Raw genomic sequence first — 27,508 nt, forward strand, 5'->3', positions numbered from 1 at the left:
TAATGTAGGGCCTAGTACATGCTGTTCACTTGATATGCATGTCTTTCTTTGTGAAAAGTAGGCTAGAAACGTCCTGACTTTGTGTGTGTGTGTGTAAATGATTTATTCGTAGCCTTCAATTGGCTTAGGTTACAGGCGTAGTCTGACACAGATCGTTACATTCTTTAATTGAATTAATACAATATGTCAGTTAATATTTTGCTGAACCAAAGCAGCAAACATTGCAGCAAGAATTGTCCCATTTCATATAGCTCAGTCAAAACCGAGATATTCCCCACCAAGTGTATTCAATGTCAATCAGGTTAGTACATATAATCAAATTGTCTTTCCTTCCAGAGAGCGAGAGACAACACAAACAAACTACATAACAGACCCAGATGCTAATGATGCTGATGCTGTAGATATCTTTATAAATATGTATATATATATTCAACAAAGACCTGTTCAGGTTTTCTCTTTGTCTCAAATGTTAAAACAGGTCACACCACTCATTTTCTTCCAGTTATTTCATAGATAGGGGCTGGGGACAACTGCAGCACACAATGTCCGTAATCAGACACCCTGAATTGATCACGAGTCGATGTCAGGGTCAGAGACACGCACACCAATTAAAAAAGAACATGCAGAGCAACTCCACAGACGAGACCCTCCACATTAAAAAATGTGGAGGAAGGAAACAAAAAGTCTCTGGATCTAGCCCATTCTCAACAGCTCAAAAATGGCAGGAAATCATTCAGTAGAATCGGGGAGTGACAGGAGCACTGTCTGACGGAGAGTCGGACGACATGTCCCCACTGACAGCCTAACCCAACGTTGACGGCGGGGAACCTCAATTTTGACCCCCGTGACCCTGTAAGCTTCCTGACCCTCGACCCCATTGAACCCCAACCCCAGCCACAGCACGCCGTCTCTGGCCATGTGACCCCTGGAAATGACCCCCCCAGCCCCCCCAGGAAACTGTCCCTGTCATTCATCTTTGACAAGTAGGAATCATGCAGTCAAACGTTCACATTGGTATTGCCTTGTTTTTTAATCACTGTAACGATGGCGTTCAAGAACGAATACCTTGTTTCATAAAAAATAGACTAATAGTATTTAGCCTTATAGTTTCAACTGAGGGCTCTGAAATTATCAAGGTGTAAAAAAACCCGATTGTTTTACTTTTAGCTGTATAGATGAGTGGGGGATTAACTTTTTACCGATAATCAACTTAACCATTCATAACCATTTTAGGTACATTTTCCTAAAAATATAGGCTACAATCAAATGTTTTAATTGGTAAAACGTTTTATATAGCATTTCACTCAAATACTTACACTATGGCGCCCCCTAAAGGGCATACAAGCTTAGCAAGCAATACTAATGAAAAGTATTTAAAAAACACAATTAATAGGAGACAGGCCATACATTGCATGGATACAGATATAAATTGGAACCTTCTTGCATTCGATTTAGATGGGGAAGGTCCACAAATCAGGCTACGGAATGGATGTCTGAGTGTCTGACATTTAAGAATTTGCTGAGAAATTATTTATGTAGCCTATGAAGTAATGCTTATGCAAAGAACTATCACATTCTCAGATGCAAGGTTTATTTAGGAAACATGAGCAACATTGATAATAATTTGCTATGCCTTCCCAATCATTTGTGGGGACTGCGATCTCTTATTAGTTAAGACAAAAAGGTTTTAAGTAATCGATTTCCTTGTAAAGTTAAAAATAAACCAGATATTTCTAATAGCTGAGAAAAACTTTTATTATAGAAAAAGATATTAACAAGAGAGAAGGTAAAGAAGCTGAATCACAAGCTACATACAAGACATTAACAGTCTCCAGTCTCCAACAGGGGGTCCACGGAGGTACTGCAGGGGGGGTCGCGAACGTTTTGATTGATTAGAGATTTTATTTTAATTGCGTGGAAAACGTTGAAGACCCCTGTTCTAATCTATTTTAGTTATCTGCACAATTCCACAGTGAAGCATGACCAGAGTGGAAGCAGGCCAGCAGTAGAGCTTCATGAATGCACCGCAGCATGAATAGCCTTGACAATTCTGGTCAGGTAGTTTTTGTCTGGAGATACTGATGACACAATTTCTTCAAGGCGGCGTACGCTGCAAGTTAAGAACATATGTCAAAATGTAGATTAATGTACAATATAGTCATTTATTTTTTATGGAGGACAGGACAAATATGAGAGAGAAGTCAGTGGCTTGAACGAGGGATGGAATGACATGCACACACTAAAATCATGTGCTTTGAGTAAATGCCCACATTACATTACATTGCTATGTGCCCTCAATTGCCCCCTGGGGACAAATAAAGTTTTTTAAATCAAATGATGATCTAAAAAGGATCAAATCCCAGAAGAAAATGGGTAACTCCAACTCACCTAGTCGATCCAATATGATTTTTGAAGTCCTGCAATTGGAGTGGAGAACAGGGGTAGGCCATCGTGACTGCCAGTGACAACTCAAACTCAACCATGGCCTCCAGGCTGCTGAAGACGATGTGAACACTAGTGGCAGAACGACAGGAGGGGACATGTAGCTTACTGCTTACACATAACAGTACACTATCGTATATACGTTTCTGGATCCATAGCTTGGAGATACCATGTCTTAGAGAAATCAGTTAGGGGTATCGTTTTAGCCCGGTACACAGACGATTGTCATTCTTTATATGCTCTGACATGCGTGTTCGACGTCCCTTCGCTTTAGACAGATGACCAGCATACCTGGCCCGGGTCATGCCATTCCCGTTGATATAATATAACATGGGGGTATGTGGGATTCACAAAGACTTTACAGAGCAGTGCCCTATAAGAGCGCCATTTAGACATTTTCTTAAACAACTAAGCTGGCTACCGCTAATCCGTCACACACTTAGATCCTGACAGTTTGGTCTGCGCCTGTTGATAACTACCCTTGGAAATCTATAATAACGTGGTAATAAGGGCAAAAAAGAGTATCTAGAAGTATGCTTATGACACCTGGATAAAACCTTGGAGGGTGATGAATCAACAAACAAGCGGCACTGCATACCATCATCAAAAACAGAACAAACAATCTGTTTATTCTGCCACTGAAGGAAAAAGGAGAAGAGCGGTTACCGCTTGCCCACACAGCGGATGTCCGAGATCTTGAACGTCACAGATCCCCAGTCCCTCAGGCGCCGCACCTCCTCGCCCAGCAGCCGGAGGCGGCTCACCACCAGGGCCACGTCATGCAGCAGCTGGGGGGGGGGGGGGGGGCAGCACCGTTCATAGATAGGACCGTCAGCCCTTAGCTTTGCCTCCTCTATTTTTTCTCCTCTGTTTTCAACAGTATGAATCGGGCACAACTGATACAGGACTGTGGAGTGTGTGTGGACGATGGCTGTCTGAAGCAGCCTGCGCAGGCTAAAGTCAGACTGACTGGACTCGGGGATGGGTGAGGCTGCACACCTGTTGTACATTGAGTAATCAACGTGCACAGGTTAAACCAGCCATCACCACACACACTCCTGTATCATGGCAACCTGAAGCACGAGTTCATGTGTGGTTTCAAATAAAACCATTCTGAAAACGACCTCCAACAAGATGCAGACTTCCATTGGTTCCACTGGGCCAGGAGCGAGGGCGCCCCCTGCTGGCCAGCGGCCTTGAACCCCTCTCGGGGCTTCGTGGGGGTGGTTAGGATATGGGGGGCATGAGTTTCTTATGTGCATGTGGTTAGAAGAAGAGGCAGAATGCATCTGTTTAATTAGGTGTGTTTATGTAGGGGATCTTGTACAAAGTACGATCAAAGCAGCTCTCATGTATAATCTGGGTATTCTTCCACACCTTGGCCAGTAGTTAAATTAGATGAACCCAGGGGATGGCAGGAGGGAAATGCACTGGAAAGGTAGCATGTAAAAGCCCTCATAATGGAGCCAAGATTATCAATCTAATCTGTAATATGAATGGCAATGAACAGAGTACCAGAAGGTTGGATGAGGTCTGCTAAAGCCACACACGCTAAAGCTGTGCACATGAACTGTATTTAAAGGCCAGGAAATTGATGATATCAAGTCCAAAATCACCCCGTTATTAATTATCAACCCATTTTCAAAGGAGGGAGAACAGCATGACGCGATTGGAAGAGAGAAAAATCGGTCAGCCCTCAAGTTATTATTTTTTATATTAATAAAATATATATGTTTTCTGATGGCTTACCTTAGGGACGCATCGGCTGCTAAGATATTTTCCCACCCAGGGGCTTTGTCCGCTGATGAAGTCTGACACAAGTGTGTGAACAAGACGGGCATGGCACTCCGACTTCTCCTCTGGTTGGACCCAAACAAAATGCCATGAATAAATAATACTGGAAATTGTAGTGTAGTCTATACAATACTAAAATAGTATGTAATATTTATTGTTTACAGCATTCAGCGAAAATAACATTAACATGAACATACAAGAGGCGGCTATATAAGACGTGACGTTTGGCGGGGGTGAATAGGACTCCTGCGACAATATACCTACAGTTGAACAGTTGAACAGTAAAACATGTAAACATAGTTTTCTTCGCACTCACCATCTAATTCCAGCTTGAAATTGATGTCCAAGATATTCCTCTCATCGCGTCCTTCACCTGATAATGAGAAAACATTGAGTCTTTACATCTGAGTAGAAACAGACTTCTGTTGCAAAGTGAAGGACCACAATACCAGGGTTTCCTGCTAGATATGAGCAACAAGTGTCCTTACCGGCGCCTGTATCAAAGACCACCTCTAAAAGCAGCGATCCATAGAGGAAGGAGTAGACGTCATAGTCGGCCCTTCTCTCTGCCAGCTTCCACTCATTCAGCCTGCATAGGGTTGGGTCAGAAGGGGAAACGCGTGGTTAGAAAAGGTTAGTGAGGGAAAGAATGAATGTGTGTTTTATTAAACCATAGTGAATTCATGAATAAATTAATGTATGCTGACCTGCGCAGCAGTGTGAATTGGCCATTCAAATCCTGAATCTCCGCTTCAAGCCTTTTCACCTGGTCCACGTTGCACTTCTTCTGCACTTCCATTTCACACATTTGTCTGAGGGAAACACAAGCATTGGGCATTATTGACGCATAGATAGCAATACATAAGATAGTAATAGACAGAAATGGACAGCTAGTAAGTCTCTCTTGACAAAGAGAGACCTCAATGAGAGATATACAGAATAAATAAGGTTCAATAAAATAAACAAATAGCTAATATAACCATAGAACACTTCAACGGGTCGAGACCACAAGATGGTCTATTTGACAAAGGTAAATTGCTGTCTTTTCATATGATTGAAGGCTTAATGAGTGCAGGGATTAACAATGTGATACATTTCACATTACTTATAATACAAACATTACACACATACCTTTCCTTATCAGCAATCTCTATTGTGACTTTCTCCAATCCTGCAAATATAAGGGGATTATACATGTATTCTTGATGTCAATAAATAATTCACGTAATCTTTTAATATATTTTGCTTGAAGTACCTAGTTGACCTGACTTTAAAGTCAATTTGCTGTCACCTGAACCGTTTTCTTCAACTGCTGCAAGTTCTGGGAAACAACAATAACAAAGTTGACAATAACAAATTTACTTGAATGGCTGACACTGCACTCGCGTCTCATTTCCTTCAGTGTCATTACCTGTTTCTAGTTCCTGGATGCAGTCGTCCAAACTTTTCAGCATCCCGTCTGCTTCCTCCGTCTTCCCTCGCAACCTCTGCCGTTCCTCCTAAGAAAAAAGAAAGTAACAAATACATTTCAACCTTTAGGTTCTGTTTTAGTTGTGAGAATGAAGTAAAAAGGGCCACATAGGATAGAAACAGATGAATGGCCTGCCCTTACCAGATTAGCCTGTAGGAGATTTGAATATAGAGCCTCTTTCATTTCATGCGACTGAGCCTTGCTTCTTTTCCGGAAAAAGTAACTTCTCTCCTTCATCTTCGAACCAAATATTTTCAGCTGTGGATGAAAAAATACACATTAGATTCCCACCATAATTATTAAATTACTTGAACGTTAAATACATACATTTCCTTATTCTCACTTTAACTACACACCTGCCTGTCGAAAAACACTTCTGATCTATAACCATGCTGCACTTACCATCCCATTTGAACCGACCGGTGTACAGGAGTAATAATAAGTAATACTATACTAAAGACCTGGCCACATTGTTATCGTCCAAGTTACTTTGCTTCAGCTGCCTTGAATTTTAGATACTTTCATAACAATTTTGCTCCTATGATAAGTTGTTAATTAGTAGAAGAGAGAACTATAAAGCAATTACTTCATCCTCTGAAAAACATTTCAACTCTTCCCAAAGAGGTTGGTTGACAGTGTGTAAAAGTCTTGCTTGGTCCTTCATTCGAGCCTTTAACCTGGGCAGAGAAAACATAAAACGCATATGAGAATGCAGTCACTGGTTTTCCTTTGAGCTCAGTAGCAAAGTGCAAGATTAAACCCACCTCTCAACCTTCTCTGCAAGGTTCTTGTGCTCAGCCTCATACACCATCTGCTTGGGATGGTGAATGTGCCGGTTCTTCAGCAGGTTCTCTGTCGTGTGGCCCAGATGGGATGCAAGCTGCATATGAGTGGGTCAGAACGTTTCGTTAATAGCTGTTAGCATATTAATCTGGATCATTATCCGATGGGGAGAATTAGTTTTACCTTGCCCGGAAGGATGCTCTGTCGAGGATTGTGAATGACAAAATCGATGTTTAGGAGTTGAAAGAACTCAGATACCGTTATGCTCTCATCCGCAACGTTCTAGAATTGAAGGAGAGAATAATTAAACAATTAACTACTGAAAGAATAAATGGCTTTACTTTTTTCTGTAGGTTGTAGCCATACCTTCCGGAAATCATTGGTATAGTCCATATGGCCTTCAAGCTGGGATTCAAACAAGCTTTGTTTGAGAGCTGAAAAATATATAAAACTGACTCAGACACAAAATCCAAAAGGATGAAATATTAAGTGCGAGAGTGACAAGGCTAACCAGACAGTCAATTAGAATCACTTTAGTGTAAGAACTTACTTGATTCAAATGTTGTTTCAGATCTTAGCTGGGATGTGCTATGGTTAGATACATCTTTAGCCTTGGCCATGACTGCTGGAGTCAAAGGTAATGTGCCAAGACACTTTCCTTTCTCTGGGGACTGGTTCGGCTGGGGAAACAACATAACGATAAGGATGTATGGGTCAATAAGGCCCATTACAAAACACAAATGTATGCAAACTATTTACTTCACCTACCGTTTCTATGTTGCTTTCCGAAGAGATCCTCCTCCTTTTTTCTGCCGCCATCATGTCTTCGCCATCTACTGGTGAAGTTCTCTCGCACTGGGAGTCACTTGGATGACCAGGCAACAGTTCCCATACTACTTCCTCCGACGTACCTTGCAAGTGTCGCCCATGAAGTGAACTACCATCTTCATTGGTGGATTGTGGATTCTCGTTGACCATAGACGTATCCTCTTCACTGCTGATGTTAGGAAGAACTTCATCGACGATGTTGTCACTCATGCCGCTGCTCACCTGATGTGTGGCTACTTCGTAATCGTGTTCTCTCCCAGGCATCCTGCAACTGCTGCGTGGGCGTTTGGGCAAAATAAGTCTGGATAAGAGGCTTCTTCTATTCAACTTCAGAGGACCAGTTACACAGGGTTGTTGCTCTTCAGCGGACTGTTCTGGTTGTGTATAGTCTGCATTGTCTGTCGTCTGTGTTTCAAGATTATGTTGTAGGGCAGTCAAGGGGGTTTTATCAGAGATTCCGTCTGAGGCCGATTTGGGTTGAGACAAGGGTGCATCGCAAACGTCCACAGATATCCTCTCTGTTGGTTCATTGAGCAGGCAGCTCATGCGCCTTATTTTAAATCGTAGATCCGCCAAACTCATTCGTCTAGACTTGGTAGAAGAGGTATCGTCAACTCCATCAACTGCAGCTGTAATGCATGGGGCGCTTTCTAATCCACATGACAAAGAACAGTTTTCTTGGCTCGAGTCAGAACCATCGTTCTTTTGCATTGTCGCTGATTCAGGTGATGCACCAAATCCATTAGCATTCCCAGGGCTATTCTTATTCACTGAAAGTGGTGTAGATTTCACATCATTTTGTGATGCATCCAATTGATCGTTGAGGTCAGAGACTTTGGTGACTTTGCCATCTAATGAAAACATGGATCTAGAAAAGGTAGAGGTATAGTTAGGAATAGTTCCATTTTGGGCCAGTTTCATACCTCCAAAAGCAGTCAATCCATGTGATCTGTTCTTAAGATGGTCACCAAGGTTTTCTCGACTTTCAGAGTGATTGGGAGACAAGCCTTCAGGTGGTCCAGTCACCTTTGAGTCGTTTTGAGAGGAATCATCTGGACAATGGACATCCTTTGATTGAATCGCAACAATGTGGCTTCCTCCGATGACAATCTCATCTGGATTCCCCGATTCGGATGAGCTCATGTTAAACACATTAACATGCATGCCAGGCGATTTTTCTTCGAACAAAGCTAGACTTTTCCTTCCCCTGTGAAACAGTGTATTTGAAATGCCTGTACTTCTAGTCAACTCCACATCCTCAGAACACAAGGTTTGCCTGTCATTTTCCTGGTTGGCTTCAGGGAAAATCAGTGATGGCTTCACAAAAGTAAGATGTTTGGTCTCGATTAGTCTTGTCTGACAACTGGTGAACTCCATCTCCGAGTCAGTTTCAGTATTGGTTTGGATTTTATCCTCGCAATAGCCACTCTCTGCAACATCATCTACTTTACGGCAAGTAGCCGCAAAAGCCAAACTCTTTCGCTTGTTCCCCAAAGACTTGACCGGATTAAGGTTTTTGGCATCGATTGCAACAGTCTCAGACTCAGAATTATAACGCTCAAACCCTTCACGCCTACTGGTCACTCCACCCATGACTTCCTCAGAGTGTAATAATGTATTTGAATGAAGGCTCTCAGGCATTTCCCCGCCAAATTCATTCTGTAAGGTGATCTGCGTAGATGCTTTTGTAAACGCTGCCATGAAAGCCATACTTCCACGTTTCGCAGGTACATCGACATCTTTCATTTCAAAGACTCTAGTGGCACAGGTTGTAAATTCCATGTCATTGTCTTCTGATGGGTTATTCCACTCTGTGCTAGATTTCAGAATATCTTGACTCATTTGCAATAGCTCGACTCCATGTAGGCTTACACTGGCAGCGGTCTGGCTTTGTGTCATTTCCATGTTAACAACCTCAAAATTATCAGTGGCCATCTTTACCAGGTTCAATGCATTATCCGGTTGGTGGTCAGCCATTACTCTTACTGATCCTCCAGAAGTAACAGTATATGAGGGCTTCCCCAAATCGAGATCCTTTGCTTCAATGACCCTAGTTTGACATGTTGTAAAGTCCATATCAAGTTCAAAGTCTTCACTGTTTTTGAAACGATCTGTGATAGGAAACCGACTCATTCCCTGTTGCTTTGTCATCGTAGTCACAGCATGGAGGCTTTTGGAGTCAATAGCAGCAGTCTGACTTATTGTCAGTGGAACATTTTGTTCCACTTTGTGCAGCACAGAATTGTCCTTGGGCAAACTTGGCTTAGAAAAGCTGGCTAGGAGTTTTTCAAATGCTGGATCAAAATGGCGCACTGACGAGGATGAGATTTTAGGCAATATACATGGCTCAGCTTTCCTCCTGTCCATGGACATTAAGAAATCCATGTTCGCACAGGTAGGGAGCATCTCACCATCTTGATAGGGCAAGTCTGAATCATTGGTAATCACAACAGTGTGACTGTGTGTAACATCTAAATCGTCATCATGGGCAGAAAACATCATCGTCTTCTCTCCAAAGAGATCTTCTGCATCATGGCTGACCATAGATACCTCCTAGTGGGAGAATACTAATTAGAATCCATGTTATACATGGATGTTGTTCATACTCATTATGAGTAGGGTAATGATGATAATTACACTGCAAAGAAGCTGATAAATTTAAACCTCACCTTTCTTTGTTGGAAAGTTTGCAAAGGAGCGTACAACAAGTTCTCCATGTCTAAAATGTACCGTTTCGATTGGGAAAAGGACCACATTATCAGCACTGTTTCAAAGATGTATTAATAATTCCAAGTAAAAGTTATTTCATTCAATTTGGCTACCTACCAGCGATTGGTTGTTTCCCCTTTTCAATGACACCTATAGGGTTTCTTTAAATGGATAACATGGGAGACATTTTTTTTAGAATGGTTTTGATAGCAGACATTATTTGAGATGTACCGGTACTTTGGAAGTCCACTTACCTGTTGTCAGGATTAATTGCGGCTATGAAAAGAAGATGACGAAATTAAGGAATCATTTCAATTAAGATCTAACAGCCCATCATGGTCCAAAATGTTATTTATATATATTCTGAAAAAGGAGAGAGCTAACAGTAGGCCACAATCAAATTATCAATCAGAAATGTATCTGCGCTAACACACCAAAAAGAACACAGACACACGGTGTAACTGTTCCTTTAACGCAATTGAAGTCACAATTTTCAAATCGGCGGCGCACACACACACACACACACACACACACACACACACACACACACACACACCCCCCCCCCCCAAGGTAGGTCCGATAATAAATGTATGTACATTTAGTTATTCCACTTTCTTTTACTGATATAAACCTTGGGTAGGCTCATAATGGCATCAAATGCTTTGTTCCTTGTCTGTGCCCTAGCATAAATGTCACCCCAACAAGAAAGAGTATACGTGATGATGCGAGTTATTTGTCCAGTAACATATGCTGTCCATGCAGGTGGTACATTTGCAATGGATAAGTCTCTTATGTTTCACCGGCATCCAGTGTCTCCCCCACACACACACCATTATTACTTACCACTTATGTCTTGTAGAGGTTTTCGGACCGGTGAGCCGTTTCTATTTTCCCTAAAAAATAAGATTACAATTAAATGTGAAACAGCACTGTGATGAACAAAATATTTTTGTCCAGCTATTGTATCTTACTTTGAAAATAGCAGAACATCAGTTGCAGGTGCAAAACTGACTCTTCTTGAATTCCTCTTTTCCACAGGCATGGCAACTTCAACCTTTTTTAAATAATTAAGATGAAACATAAAGAGTATAATGATGCAAGAATTATATTTTGGAAAAATCTAAATTTCATGGTTTGGTTGGCATTTCAGTAATATAAGTGATTACCGGAGATTCCAGAAGCTCTGGGTCAGGAAAATCGAAAGATGTCCGTGGCGCTTTTAAAATCTTACAACAGATTAAAACAAACCATTGGTCATCCAATATTTATACCATGCACATTATTTTTTACAAAGACCATGTTGCATTATTATTTATTTTAAATATAATAATAATATCAGTGTTTCCCACACATTGACGAGACTATGGCGCCCCGCCATAGTCTAATTTCGGCCGCCATAGTCTCTGCGTGCACATGAAGTTTTTTTTTTTTTTTTTTGCTCAGACGAAGTTCGTGTCGCTCTCATTGGGATTGCATGAGAGCACGAAGTTCGGCTGTCTGCCTGCGACTGTGCCGAATAGCCTTCTGCAGCCGAATCCAAGTTGGCAATCCTTGACCTTTATTTAAATGAGAGTCTGGCGAATCGTGATGAAAGCCAATCAGTTTAGCGTGCGTGTGCTTACGTTGCAGAGGGTCTTGAGTTGTCTAAAAAATAGAGAGAGCGCGACATTCGGAATTTTGCATTAACGTATGAGCACTACCTTAACAGCATCCATGATCAGTAAGTTAACTAACTGTAAACATACGATGCTCACAGTGATGCATTTTTAGATGCATACTGTTTGAGAACATAGAACTCCGTTTGACCTAGTGCACACGCAAACATAAAAACTGAGTTTCTGAGTTTTTATAAATGATCGTTTCCCATGATAAAAACTCTGTTTTCGTGTAGCCTAAATGAAAGGGCAAAACGTATGAAAACATGTGTTTTCCCATTGTGTAAACGGGGGGTTTATACAAATGTATAGCCTATGAAACGATTGAGAAGGTGACATTTAGGCCACGCCATTGTGTTTAAATAGGCGTACACTGAAAAAAGAAGATTGGCCATCTGTTGTGTAGAATGTATATCTGCAGAAATATACACCAAGAACAGCTAAAGATAATTCCATAATTTATTATTTCATCTGAATGCAACGTGAGCTGCAACAATAGTGCACCACAACTCAACAAATACAAAGTCCATAATCAATACCAAGGAATTAGTTTTTTGTTAGTGTTAGTTTACTATTAGTAGGCAAACTACCGCGCATGTCCGGTTGAATGCCGCCCCCCCCCCCCATAGTCTCCAAAATTTCTGTGGGAAACACTGATAATAATAACATAGGGAAAAAAGGGTTGATTTTAAATCCGTTTCACTAACCGAAATGCGGCGCCTGGACTTTCCAATATTTGACCTGCAACATAAATTAAAAAACAGATGTAATACCATTGTACTGATGACCAAAAATTGACTCTTTGTCATAGTTTGAGTCTTGTAGTTTAATTTAAACCAAAAGCTTCATGATGAAGGGAATTCAATCCATTTAAACAAATTATGTTTGTGATAATGTAAAAATTATCCCCTTTAACATCACATCAGTAGTAATTTTTCTATCAAGTGAACAAGTCACTCACATATTCTTTAGAGGGTCAGGCGACTCCATCTACAATTGGAATAAAAACAAATCATTGTTACAGAAAAAAACATTTGCAATTCAAAGTTAACAAAGAAGACCCCACTATTGCATTCTGAAACATAGAACATGTTATAGATTTGATAGCGATTACATAATAAGCTCACCCACCAGTCACCCCTCATGCATGGAAGGTGACAGAACTACAATTAAAAATGAACCACTAATTTGAGAAAATACAAAAGTTATACTCTAAAGCTAGATCAAGAAAGTTCATTGAATCAGGTTCAGTCGGCTATAATTTAAAATATAACGTTAATGCAAATTAAACGTGGCCAACTTGCCAGTTTGTTTCACCTCCATAACCTGTTTATACTGACAATTCAGTTTAGAATGTATGCTTAATGCATGCATTACGCCCCATCAACAAAGCACCATTTCAAATCACCCATTCAATCAATCATCATTCTTATTTACAAATATTCTTTCAAACGTAACTGTTGATCGTTATACTAGTGACCATACTGTTGCATTAATATGTTTGGCGTTATTTGGGCAGTGAATCACTAAAGAGTAAAACACTTGCTATAATATAACGTTAGCTGAAAGCATTATAGTTAGCCCTAGCACGTAGCAGCTATGTGCTATAACATGTGATTAGCTGTGTAAAACTAGCTGTCAATGACTGCCCCAGTAAAACCAAAATAGATGACTATACCTTGAATATGTCAACAATTCCAACGGGTCGGAATAAAAGGTGAGCTTTGTCTTTACTCAACACAATGAACCTTCATGGTATAACTCCATAACTGTGCCGAACAACATTGACGTTAACGTTTTTGAAAAACCCGCCTTTACGCATGCGCTGTTTAACATTTATGCCTTTCAAATGTTCAGGATGCTCGCGCTGGAAGTTTTACGTGCTTTTTAACCGAGCATAAGAATTAATCAGAATATATTCTCTATCTCATCCATAGGAAGGATTTACTTTGAAAACGAAATTATACAATTATTATAATTAAAATGTAATACAGGAAGCTCGTTTGGCAAACAGGATATGACCAATTAAGGGGGGCAGTTTTTCAAATTTGAAGATCATTTTTTGACATCGGATAATAGAGAAGTAAGAATTTTTTATATATTTGATCACAGTCATCATCATCAACCTTTTATTATTAGACTCAAGGTCCATTTAAAAACATACAATACAAGAAATGGACAACACACACATAAATAAGAATAAAAACATAACGACCAATTATAAAAGGCACTTATACCAATGCCTCCAAAGGTATGACTGGTAGCGTACTGCGCTATAACTTGGGTTCGACAGCAGCATTATGACTTCATTCTTTGAGTTATTCAGGCGACAGATAAATCTGTACATAAGGTTCCTCAATAAAGCTTGTAAGGTGTTAACTCCTGCATTCACAAATAGCTCACTTGCACTACTCCACCTAGGTTTTTTAAGTAAAATCCTAAAACAATCGTTGTAAGCAACTTGTAGTCTGTGCATACTTGATTTTTTGAACTTACCCCATAAGGGGGCAGTATACAGGGGAGTGCAATATGCTCTAAAGAGACATATTTTAACATGATCAGAACACATATGAAATTTTCTTGCCAACATATTGGCTTGGGCATATAATGTACGACACTGTCTTAAAATGTCGTCATCGTCAGACATTTGATCTGTTATAAAGTGCCCGAGGTACTTAACTTTATAACAAACGCAAAGCTTTTCCCCAGAAAGATAAAATTGTGGAAAGTGGAGGTCCTTATCTCCCTTCGCCCTACATATTATCACACTGCTCTTATTTGAATTGTATTGCACATCATGTTTGACACCATATTCTGTACACACATTTAACAACTGCTGAAACCCAGCACTACTGGGAGAGAGAATGGCCAAATCATCCGCATACATTAAATGGTTAATCACCGTGTTACCAATCATACAGCCCGTTCTACAATCGTTCAGTTGGTCAGATAAATCGTTCATGTACAGATTGAAGAGGGCTGGTGACAGTAGCCCCCCTTGTCGAACTCCATTAGCAACACTGAAAGGACCAGAGACACTGCTACCCCATCTGACTTGCATACTCTGGTTAGCATACCAGTATGCAAGTATTCTTATAATGCTAGCAGGTACACCCCTTTGATTTAATTTTGTGAACAGCTTCTGGTGATTGACTCTATCAAAGGCCTTAGAGGCATCAATAACTCCAATTAAAACAGAGGAATGTTGCCCTCTATACATTTCTACTATTTCTTTCAAACTATAAATACACAACTCAGTGCCATGCTTTGGTTTAAAACCAAACTGATTGTCTCTGGTATTAATATACTTACCCAATCGATCTAAAAGAATACTCTCCAGAACTTTGGAAATCACACTTGCCAGTGCGATTGGCCTATAATTGTCCATGCTTCCAATCTTGCCTGCTTTGTTCTTAATGACAGGCACAAGAGTTACGGCCAACATAGAGTCGGGCAACAGCCCATGCGTCATAAAGCCAGTGAAACATATGGCAAGTAGAGCGGCCACTTTCGGGCTAGCAAACCCGAGGTGCTCTGCAGTGATCTGATCTGAGCCACTTGCTTTATTCACAGATAATTTTGTGATAGCTTCAAAAACCTCATGTGTTGTGATTCCTACTGCATCCCTATTGGAAATATTGCCAACTGTATAAGGGTCACTTTTTACACAATTAAATAAAGCTGAGTAATTCTGCTTCCACAAATCAGCGATTTTATCAGCTCCAGAGACTCCCTCTACTGTGCTAGGCAACAATGTATTGCTCCTGTTATGAGTTCTCACTTCCTTCCAAAATTCAACAACATTCTTACTTAGAAGCTTTTCAGCCATAGAGTCTGCTCTCATAACTTGTTCATTTTTGGATATATAACGAACTGCATATTTAAATTTTGAAAGAGTTAACTTTTTATAATCCAGGACAGGCCCCTGTCTAGGTCGGCCTTCCTGAACCCAAGCTTTATATGCCTCTTTAGCTTCTGCATGATGAGCAGCAACATGCTTTTTCCAACCTGGCTTGGTGTCAGACTTTCCCCTTTTAGAATACTTATGATATGACCTGCTGGCCTCATACACAGCTCCAACAATATCATTGTACATGGCACAGAGATCTTTACGGTGAGAAATTACATTACAGTTTACGTCAGAACACATAATTGCATCTCTCGGTAAATATACAGCACTAAGAAGGATATCAGTTTTCCCATAGTATGTTAAAATATCCTCATTTGTGAGCTTGGCCCAATCCAGTTTGGCCTTACAGGCATGTTTACCCTCCTGAGACATCTCAGGGAGACTCTCACAATCTAGTGACACAACAAAAGGAAGATGATCAGACATGGACGCCTCATACACAATGTTAATAGATCTTATAATTTCATGGGCATCAGCAGTGCTAATGCAATGGTCAAGCCATGATGTTGTGTGCCAAGCCTCGCTTATATAAGAATAGCTATCAGCAGGTAAAAATATTTGGCTGGACACAATTAAATTGTTATCGTCACAGAACTGTAGCATATGCTTAGCAAACAAGGGACGTTTGTCTGTAAGGTCAGCATTCATATCACCCACTACAAGGACGCTTGTGGAATGATTATCAGAAATAAAAGAATTTGTAAAAGCAAGCCTATTCAGATATTCATCTTCATTTTGTTGCGACTCATATGGTGTGTATACATTTAGAATACTGAACTCCTTGTTATTTATTTGTATGCGCACTGCAATACACCAGTCAACTTCAAGCCTGATGACATTAATGACAGAGTCCAGCTTTTTGTGCCAGAGGATAGCCACGCCCCCTGCTATCCTCCCTCTCACTATTCCCAAGGATAGGTCCGTTGTGGACTCGCCAGCCCCGTGGAAATTGTCATTAAAACAGTTCAACTTTCCCAAATCCTGCTTTGGTAGAAAAGTTTCTTGCAAACATAAAATGTCACAATGTTGCAGCAAATTGTCCACTACTATACGTCGGCTCCTATCACCTTCGCTGTTACCCAGGCGCAGCCCGCGACAGTTATATGATCCAACTTGCATGAAGTTTGCCTACAGTTTAGCTGAGCATTGCATCCGTAGACCCATTCGGTACAATTGCATTAGAAGTGTATCTGCGGAAGGCATATTCATGCAGTTAGTTAATGCTACGATATATATATATATATATATATATATATATATATATATATATATATATATATATATATAAATATATACTCAAAGAGGAAAATTCATCGTTTGAAATAAAGTGTGAGGAATAAAATAAAAGTTCTGTTATTTGTTGAAAGCACGTGCTAGAAAAAGAATTGCCCAATATGTGATTGTTCAACGTTGTGTGTGTTGCGTGCATGTGTGTCTGCGTCCGTAAGTTGTAAGCTAAACTCTGCTGATCACTAGGCATGGCACAATGCAAGCAGGTGCGAGGCACGCCGACGTGGTCGCTATTGGGGCTTATAACCAGGTAGGACCTAAATTCAGAGGAACCCGATCTGTGTGTGGAGCCCGTTTTGAAAATGAATAAATTCGACCCTAGCCCCCCCATACCAACACACGCACACACCAGGCCCAGTGCCCTTGGTGCTGGCGTTTGTATTGTGGCGACAGAACTTCAACGTGACCCCTGCATCGTATTTTTAGTCAAGGCTATTTATTGTTCCACTTCCTTGTAGCCGACGGACCTTCCATAGTGTTCTCTGGACAGGGTCATGCTGGGGTGTCTTTATAGCTGGTCTCCCGGAGGATTGGAGATCATATAGAATGCAAGGCTTTCGGTGGTCCTTTCCTTGTGGTTCATACACATTCAACTGTAGTTGTATCAGTGTAGTCTTTGAAGTCAATGATGAATGGCAATCGCAAGCTCAGTGACGTTTATCTTAAATATAGCGGGATGAGGCTACTGGGGAGAAAATTGAACAATGCACTGTTTAAGGTAGATGGAAAAAGGTCCCAACTTTTCTTTTTTAGGTCAATCCAACATCCTTCATTTGAATCCGTCATTTGAATCCTAGTCTAGTTCTTTGGCTCTGGTACATGTTATTTTGCACACAGCCCTAAAATCTATAACACAGAGCACATATCTACATCACTTACCTACACCTTGCTATATGAGCGATACTAAAGAAATCGACAACACATGGTCCGTGACGCTGGCCATTTTATTGTACCTCCCCTAGATTGTGTGACGGGCTGCTCTATAATGCATTGTTTCCCTCCATTGCTCCTTTGATGAAATTTAGTGGCAAATAAAATGTAATGACCCTTGTGGTTCTTAAGACCATTGAACCTTGATCTCCCTCCTCTTCCAGCTGCCGACCACACACACACACACACACACACACACACACACACACACACACACACACACACACACACACACACACACACACACACACACACACACACACACACACACACACACACACACACACACACACACACACACACACTTTAACAGGCCAGGGGTCTCATTTATAAAACTGTGCGTAGGATCGTTACTAAAAATGTGCGTACGCCCAGAAGCCAAGTTTTGCGTGCGCCAAAAAATATTCAGATTTATAAAACACTGCGTACGCACACTTGTACGCAATCTTTGCTTTATAAATCACATACTGACTATAATTGTGCGCAGCTGAATCAGCTTCACGTTCCGCCCTCTACACGCCCCTTTTTAACCATAAATGGTCAATGCAAATGACCTCATGAATGCGATCTGCATATAAAACAGACTCAGATGCCGGTATTATGTCTTGTTGGAAACAATGGCAGAAGTACTGAGAAAATCAAAAAAGCGAAATTTCACGGAGGTTGAAGTGGAGACACTTGTGGGTGAGATGGAGGCCCGAAAGGTAGTTTTGTTCGGCGGTCACGGGATTGGAATCGCCAACAACAAAAAGCAGAGTGAGTGGCAACATGTTGCTGCAGCAGTGAACTCTGTCAGTAGCACGGAGCGCACAGTCTCAGAATTAAAAAAGAAGTGGTCTGACATAGAGTTACATATTTTTATGTAGCCTACCAATAAATCGTTATGGTCCCTAAATACCCTCTCCCTCCGAATCCTGCATGGTCCGCCAGAAGTGCCATATGTTGCAGCATTACCACGGCGCTCACCTCTGTATTTATAGGGTTACGGTAATAAGACTGACGAGAACGCCTTGGATAATCAGTTTGTAATTACCCACGTAAAATGTTCTTGAACATAACCCCTTTTTAATGCCTGATTTGTCATGAAAAGCATCAAGAGTAACGGACAACGATTGTGATGAGTGTGGCTTGGTTTTTCACACTTGGGATTTAATTGACATTTGATCATGTGTTTACAGTGTCACATAAAAATATTATGTTATTGACACATGTTGGACAGATGCTTTATTCCATGCAGTCGCGCCGTCAGTGGACAGTATGGAGTGACGGGATTAAATATAGAGAATTTCTTTTTATTTCTATTCTAAGGAGATATTTCTGGAGTTATAACTGAGAAATAACGCAGTGGACTTAAATTATTCTGATTAGGATTTAACGCATGATACGGGTTGAAATTAAATTGATGAAGGGCGATGATAGAACATAATCGTTCTTCTCACTCTGCAATTCTTCGGTCTGACTTCAGTTCACCACCACACCGTCTGTGTCGCCAATTCTCCTTTTCCTCCAAACCATGCGTACGCATGGGTCAGAGTTTGCTTAGGGCTGCGCACATTTTCCCGTCAAGTTGGTTTTTTATAGATCACAACCTTGGCGTGAAAAGTCACGTACGCAACTTTCAGCCCCGTTTTGTGCGTACGCAACGGTTATAAATGAGACCCCAGGGGTCTCATTTATAAAACTGTGCGTGGGATCGTTACTAAAAATGTGCGTACGCCCAGAAGCCAAGTTTTGCGTGCGCCAAAAAATATTCGGATTTATAAAACACTGCGTACGCACACCTGTACGCAATCTTTGCTTTATAAATCACATACTGACTACAATTGTGCGCAGCTGAATCAGCTTCACGTTCCGCCCTCTACACGCCCCTTTTTAACCATAAATGGTCAATGCAAATTACCGCATGAATGCGATCTGCATATAAAACACACAGATGCCGGTATTATGTCTTGTTGGAAACAATGGCAGAACTTGTACTGAGAAAATCAAAAAAGCGAAGCGAGGACCGAAAGGTAGTTTTGTTCGGCGGTCACGGTATTTGGGATCGCCAACAACAAAAAGCAGAGTGAGTGGCAACATGTTGCTGCAGCAGTGAACTCTGTCAGTAGCACGGAGCGCACTGTCCCAGAATTAAAAAAAGAAGTGGTATGACAGAGAGTTACATATTTTTATGTAGACTACGAATAAATCGTTATGGTCCCTAAATACCCTCTCCCTCCGAATCCTGCCATTTGCATGGTCCGCCAGAAGTGCCATATGGTGCAGCATTACCACGGCGCTCACCTCTGTATTTATAGGGTTACGGTAATAAGACGAGAACGCCTTGGATAATCAGTTTGTAATCACCCACGTAAAATGTTCTTGAACATAACCCCTTTTTAATGCCTGATTTGTCATGAAAAGCATCAAGAGTAACGGACAACGATTGTGATGAGGAGTGTGGCTTGGTTTTTCACACTTGATTTAATTGACATTTGATTATGTGTTTACAGTCTCATCTCATCTCATTTTCGTCCGCTTATCCGGGGTCGGGTCGCGGGGGGAGCAGCTCAAGCAGGGGGCCCCAGACTTCCCCTTCCCGGGCCACATTGACCAGCTCTGACGGGGGGATCCCGAGGCGTTCCCAGGCCAGTGTTGAGATATAATCTCTCCACCTAGTCCTGGGTCTTCCCCGAGGTCTCCTCCCCACTGGACGTGCCTGAAACACCTCCCAAGGAAGGCGCCCAGTGGGCATCCTTACCAGATGCCCGAACCACCTCAGCTGACTCCTTTCTAAGTAAAGGAGCAGCGGCTCTAATCCGAGTTCCTCACGGATGGCTGAGCTTCTCACCCTATCCCTAAGGGAGACGCCAGCCACCCTTCTGAGAAAACTCATCTCGGCCGCTTGTACCCGCGATCTCGTCCTTTCGGTCGTGACCCAGCCCTCATGACCATAGGTGAGGATAGGAACGAAGATCGACCGGTAGATCGAGAGCTTTGCCTTGCGGCTCAGCTCTCTTTTCGTTACAACGGTGCGGTAAAGCGAACGCAATACCGCCCCCGCTGCTCCGATTCTCCGGCCAATCTCACGCTCCATAGTACCCTCACTCCCGAACAAGACCCCGAGGTACTTGAACTCCTTCACTTGGGCTAAGGATTACAGGTGTTTACAGTGTCACATAAAAATATTATGTTATTGACACATGTTGGACAGATGCTCTATTCCATGCAGTCGCGCCGTCAGTGGACAGTATGGAGTGACGGGATTAAATGTAGAGAATTTCTTTTTATTTCTATTCTAAGGAGATATTTCTGGAGTTATAACTGAGAAATAACGCAGTGGACTTAAATTATTCTGATTAGGATTTAACGCATGATACGGGTTGAAATTAAATTTATGAAGGGCGATGATAAAACATAACCGTTCTTCTCACTCTGCAATTCTTCGGTCTGACTTCAGTTCACCACCACACCGTCTGTGTCGCCAATTCTCCTTTTCCTCCAAACCATGCGTACGCATGGGTCAGAGTTTGCTTAGGGCTGCGCACATTTTCCCGTCAAGTTGGTTTTTTATAGATCACAACCTTGGCGTGAAAAGTCACGTACGCAACTTTCAGCCCCGTTTTGTGCGTACGCAACGGTTATAAATGAGACCCCAGACCTTTTCCCCAAGAATTAAATGCTAGGCTTGCATAGCTCTTATTTTTGAAGCGTCTGTGTATTTTTTTGTGAGTTTATGTATGTGCAAGCTACAAGAGTTGTTCGTCATTTTTTGTGTATGTGTGTGTGTACCCTTGATCGGCTGGGGGAGAGTGCGAGGCCACCGTATCCCTTTTATTTGCATCGCTATGGGAAAAACATGCCTTGTAGTGGTTATAACCTGCATGAATGGGCCAATTGAGGAATCCCGTTATTCCCCTAAAGGCAGGTAAAGCGATACAGTGTTTCCCACAGAAATTTTGGAGACTATGGGGGGGGGGGGGGGGGGGGGGGCATTCAACCGGACATGCGCGGTAGTTTGCCTACTAATAGTAAACTAACACTAACAAAAAACTAATTCCTTGGTATTGATTATGGACTTTGTATTTGTTGAGTTGTGGTGCACTATTGTTGCAGCTCACGTTGCATTCAGATGAAATAATAAATTATGGAATTATCTTTAGCTGTTCTTGGTGTATATTTCTGCAGATATACATTCTACACAACAGATGGCCAATCTTCTTTTTTCAGTGTACGCCTATTTAAACACAATGGCGTGGCCTAAATGTCACCTTCTCAATCGTTTCATAGGCTATACATTTGTATAAACCCCCCGTTTACACAATGGGAAAACACATGTTTTCATACGTTTTGCCCTTTCATTTAGGCTACACGAAAACAGAGTTTTTATCATGGGAAACGATCATTTATAAAAACTCAGAAACTCAGTTTTTATGTTTGCGTGTGCACTAGGTCAAACGGAGTTCTATGTTCTCAAACAGTATGCATCTAAAAATGCATCACTGTGAGCATCGTATGTTTACAGTTAGTTAACTTACTGATCATGGATGCTGTTAAGGTAGTGCTCATACGTTAATGCAAAATTCCGAATGTCGCGCTCTCTCTATTTTTTAGACAACTCAAGACCCTCTGCAACGTAAGCACACGCACGCTAAACTGATTGGCTTTCATCACGATTCGCCAGACTCTCATTTAAATAAAGTTCAAGGATTGCCAACTTGGATTCGGCTGCAGAAGGCTATTCGGCACAGTCGCAGGCAGACAGCCGAACTTCGTGCTCTCATGCAATCCCAATGAGAGCGACACGAACTTCGTCTGAGCAAAAAAAAAAAAAAAAAACTTCATGTGCACGCAGAGACTATGGCGGCCGAAATTAGACTATGGCGGGGCGCCATAGTCTCGTCAATGTGTGGGAAACACTGCGATAACCTCTGAGCAGCCAGTACAGTAGCAGGGGTGGCCTGGAGCCAGATGACGTCTTGGGTATGTCTGTGTCTCCAAAATCCAGACCACCACAGCCCCCTTACACACACACACACACACACACACACACACACACACACACACACACACACACACACACACACACACACACACACACACACACACACACACACACACACACACACACACACACACACACACACACACCTACATTGCAACACACACACACACACACACACACACACTATCCACAACCCATATGCATGTCTAATATCAGCTTACTGAGGGAAAATTGTACACAGGAACATTTATTTGCAACACAATTACACACACTCAGTACAAGGTTTTCAATGATTTTAACCCTCTTGATATTTGACAACTTCACCCAACAGACTTACTTTCAGACTTCAATACCCCTGCTGGTATTGCTGCTCGATGCTGGATGTGATCACAATAAAATAAAAAACCTTTCTCTCCTCCTGCTGCGGCCCATCTGGTGAGTTAGCCCATTTAAATGTCACAGCATTCAATAACGTTAAGTCTTCAAAAAATGATATATCAACCGGTATAGATTACTATGATAACAAGTAGTGTCTAGGAACCAACATGGCCACACTGACTCACAATTGAAAACCAAAGGGAGTAGAAAAAAAATAGAGGCCTAAGGAAAAAAACGTTGGATGCCTCTCTTGAGGCAAAAGCAATCCAGTCATTTTGCTGCAAAAAAAAACACCAGCAATGGAATGGGTAGCTGGCAGCAGTACCCCAGTAGCAGAGTGCTACTGGGCTGTGCATGCAAATAACAAAGGAATAGCAGCAGAGCTTCATGAATGCACCGCAGCATTAATAGCCTTGACAATTCTGGTCAGGTAGTTTTTGTCTGGAGATACTGACGACACAATTTCTTCAAGGCGGCATACGCTGCAAGTTAAGAACATATGTCAACATGTAGATTAATGTACAATATAGTCATTTATTTTGTATGGAGGACAAGACAAATACGAGAGAGAAGACAGTGGCTTTAACGAGGAATGGAATTACTATGTACACACTAAAATCATGTGCTTTGAATGCCTACATTACTTTGGTAGAGGCAGTAAAGCAAGTATGATACATTGACATATATGCAAATCAAATGATGATGATCTAAAAAGGATCAAATCCCAGAAGAAAATGGGTAACTCCAACTCACCTAGTCGATCCAATATGATTTTTGAAGTCCTGCAATTGGAGTGGAGAACAGGGGTAGGCCATCGTGACTGCCAGTGACAACTCAAACTCAGCCATGGCCTCCAGGCTGCTGAAGACGATGTGAACACTAGTGGCAGAACGACAGGAGGGGACATGTAGCTTACTGCTTACACATAACAGTACACTATCGTATATACGTTTCTGGATCCATAGCTTGGAGATACCATGTCTTAGAGAAATCAGTTAGGGGTATCGTTTTAGCCCGGTACACAGACGATTGTCATTCTTTATATGCTCTGACATGCGTGTTCGACGTCCCTTCGCTTTAGACAGATGACCAGCATACCTGGCCCGGGTCATGCCAATCCCGTTGATATAATAAAACATGGGGGTATGCCCACACAGCGGATGTCCGAGATGTTGAACTTCAAGGATCCCCAGGTCCTCAGGAGCCGCACCTCCTCGCCCAGCAGCCGGAGGCGGCTCACCACCAGGGCAAAGTCATGCAGCAGCTGGGGGCGGGGGGGCAGCAGCGTTCATAGATAGGACCATCAGCCCAGCTGGGGGGCAGCACCGTTCATAGATAGGACCGTCAGCCCTTAGCTTTGCCTCCTCTATTTTTTCTCCTCTGTTTTCAACAGTATGAATCGGGCACAACTGATACAGGACTGTGGAGTGTGTGTGGACGATGGCTGTCTGAAGCAGCCTGCGCAGGCTAAAGTCAGACTGACTGGACTCGGGGATGGGTGAGGCTGCACACCTGTTGTACATTGAGTAATCAACATGCACAGGTTAAACCAGCCATCACCACACACACTCCTGTATCATGGCAACCTGAAGCACGAGTTCATGTGTGGTTTCAAATAAAACCATTCTGAAAACGACCTCCAACCAGATGCAGAGACTTCCATTGGTTCCACTTGGGCCAGGAGCGAGGGCGCCCCCTGCTGGCCAGTGGCCTTGAACCCCTCTCGGGGCTCCGTGGGGGTGATTAGGATATGGGGGGCATGCGTTGCTTATGTGCATGTGGTTAGAAGAAGAGGCAGAATGCATGTGTTTAATTAGGTGTGTTTATGAAGGGGATCTTGTACAATTGTACAAAGTACAATCAAAGCAGCTCTCATGTATAATCTGGGTATTCCTCCACACCTTGGCCAGTAGTTAAATTAGATGAACCCGGGGGATGGCAGGAGGGAAATGCACTGGAAAGGTAGCATGTAAAAGCCCTCATAATGGAGCTAAGATTATCAATCTAATCTGTAACATGAATGGCAATGAACAGAGTTCCAGAAGGTTGGATGAGGTCTGCTAAAGCCACACACGCTAAAGCTGTGCACATGAAATGTATTTCAAGGCCAGAAAATGTATGATATCAAGTCCAAAATCACCCCGTTATTAATTATCAAACCATTTTCAAAGGAGGGAGAACAGCATGACGCGATGAGAAGAGAGATAAATCGGCCAGCCCCCCCCCCCCTTTTTATATTAATAAAATATATAATATGTTTTCTGATGGCTTACCTTAGGGACGCATCGACTGCTAAGATATTTTCCCACCCAGTGGCTTTGTCCGCTGGTGTACTCTGACACGAGTGAGTGAACAAGACGGGCATGGCACTCCGACTTCTCCTCTGGTTGGACCCAAACAAAATGCCATGAATAAATAATACTGGAAATTGTAGTGTAGTCTATACACTACTACTATACCAGATCTTTTTTTTTTGGTGTGTGTGTGTGTGTGTGTGTGTGTGTGTGTGTGTGTGTGTGTGTGTGTGTGTGTGTGTGTGTGTGTGTGTGTGTGTAAATAGTTAGTAATATTTATTGTTTACAGCATTCAGCGAAAATACCATTAACGTGAACATACTGTGTGGTTGAACAGAACCACATGTAAACATAGTTTTCTTCGCGCTCACCATCTAATTCCAGCTTGAAATTGATGTCCAAGATATTCCTCTCATCGCGTCCTTCACCTGATAATGAGAAAACCTTTTGGTCTTTACGTTTAAGTAGAAACAGACTTTTGTTGCAAAGTGAAGGACCACAATACCAGGGTTTCCTGCTAGACATAAGCAACAAGTGTCCTTACCGGCGCCTGTATCAAAGACCACTTCTAAAAGCAGCGATCCATAGAGGAAGGAGTAGACGTCATAGTCGGCCCTTCTCTCTGCCAGCTTCCACTCATTCAGCCTGCATAGGGTTGGGTCAGAAGGGGAAACGCGTGGTTAGAAAAGGTTAGTGAGGGAAAGAATGAATGTGTGTTTTATTAAACCATAGTGAATTCATGAATAAATTAATGTATGCTGACCTGTGCAGCAGTGTGAAATGGCCATTCAAATCCTGAATCTCCGCTTGAAGCCTTTTCACCTGGTCCACGTTGCACTTCTTCTGCACTTCCATTTCACACATTTGTCTGAGGGAAACAGAAGCAGGCATTATTGACAACATAGATAGCAATACATAAGATAGTAATAGACAGAAATGTACAGCCAGTAAGTCTCTCTTGACAAAGAGGTGCCAAACCTCAATATGAGATATACAGAATAAATAAAGGTTCAATAAAACAAACAAATAGCTAATATAAGCATAGAACGGGTCGAGACCACAAGATGGTCTATTTGACAAAGGTAAATTGCTGTCTTTTCATATGATTGAAGGCTTAATGAGTGCAGGGATTAACAATGTGATACATTTCACATTACTTATAATACAAACATTACACACATACCTTTCCTTTTCAGCAATCTCTATTGTGACTTTCTCCAATCCTGCAAATAGAAGGGGATTATACATGTATTCTTGATGTCAATAAATAATTCACGTAATCTTTTAATATATTTTGCTTGAAGTACCTAGTTGACCTGACTTCAAAGTCAGTTTGCTGTCACCTGAACCGTTTTCTTCAACTGCTGCAAGTTCTGGGAAACAACAAAGTTGACAATAACAAATTTACATGAATGGCTGACACTGCACTCGCGTCTCATTTCCTTCAGTGTCTCATTACCTGTTTCTAGTTCCTGGATGCAGTCGTCCAAACTTTTCAGCATCCCGTCTGCTTCCTCCGTCTTCCCTCGCAACCTCTGCCGTTCCTCCTAAGAAAAAAGAAAGTAACAAATACATTTCAACCTTTAGGTTCTGTTTTAGTTGTGAGAATGAAGTAAAAAGGGCCACATAGGATAGAAACAGATGAATGGCCTGCCCTTACCAGATTAGCCTGTAGGAGATTTGAATATAGAGCCTCTTTCATTTCATGCGACTGAGCCTTGCTTCTTTTCTGGAAAAAGTAAATTCTCTCCTTCATCTTCGAACCAAATATTTTCAGCTGTGGAAGAAAAAATACACATTAGATTCCCACCATAATTATTAAATTACTTGAACGTTAAATACATACATTTCCTTATTCTCACTTTAACTACACACCTGCCTGTCGAAAAACACTTCTGATCTATAACCATGCTGCACTTACCATCCCATTTGAACCGACCGGTGTACAGGAGTAATAATAAGTAATACTATACTAAAGACCTGGCCACATTGTTATCGTCCAAGTTACTTTGCTTCAGCTGCCTTGAATTCTAGATACTT

At 41.8% G+C, this 27,508-nt stretch overlaps 1 protein-coding gene across 1 annotated transcript in view; it reads right to left on the bottom strand.

Moving 5' to 3' along the window:
- Positions 1 to 1,574: 1,574 nt before the first annotated feature.
- The window catches only part of LOC115534471 (uncharacterized), a 28,845-nt gene continuing 2,911 nt past the window's right edge, over positions 1,575 to 27,508 (bottom strand). The window contains exons 10-20 of the mRNA XM_030345466.1: positions 27,129 to 27,245; positions 26,928 to 27,015; positions 26,812 to 26,841; positions 26,652 to 26,691; positions 26,232 to 26,336; positions 26,013 to 26,113; positions 25,840 to 25,896; positions 25,448 to 25,557; positions 3,109 to 3,230; positions 2,389 to 2,514; positions 1,575 to 2,110 (exon numbers count right to left, since the gene is read on the bottom strand). Of these exons, the coding sequence (XP_030201326.1) occupies positions 2,014 to 2,110; positions 2,389 to 2,514; positions 3,109 to 3,230; positions 25,448 to 25,557; positions 25,840 to 25,896; positions 26,013 to 26,113; positions 26,232 to 26,336; positions 26,652 to 26,691; positions 26,812 to 26,841; positions 26,928 to 27,015; positions 27,129 to 27,245 (993 nt within the window). The 3' untranslated portion in view covers positions 1,575 to 2,013. The remainder of the gene's footprint in view (positions 2,111 to 2,388; positions 2,515 to 3,108; positions 3,231 to 25,447; positions 25,558 to 25,839; positions 25,897 to 26,012; positions 26,114 to 26,231; positions 26,337 to 26,651; positions 26,692 to 26,811; positions 26,842 to 26,927; positions 27,016 to 27,128; positions 27,246 to 27,508) is intronic.

The sequence above is a fragment of the Gadus morhua genome, chromosome 21 (genome assembly GCF_902167405.1).
Source record: "Gadus morhua chromosome 21, gadMor3.0, whole genome shotgun sequence".
Classification (NCBI taxonomy): Eukaryota; Metazoa; Chordata; class Actinopteri; order Gadiformes; family Gadidae; genus Gadus; species Gadus morhua.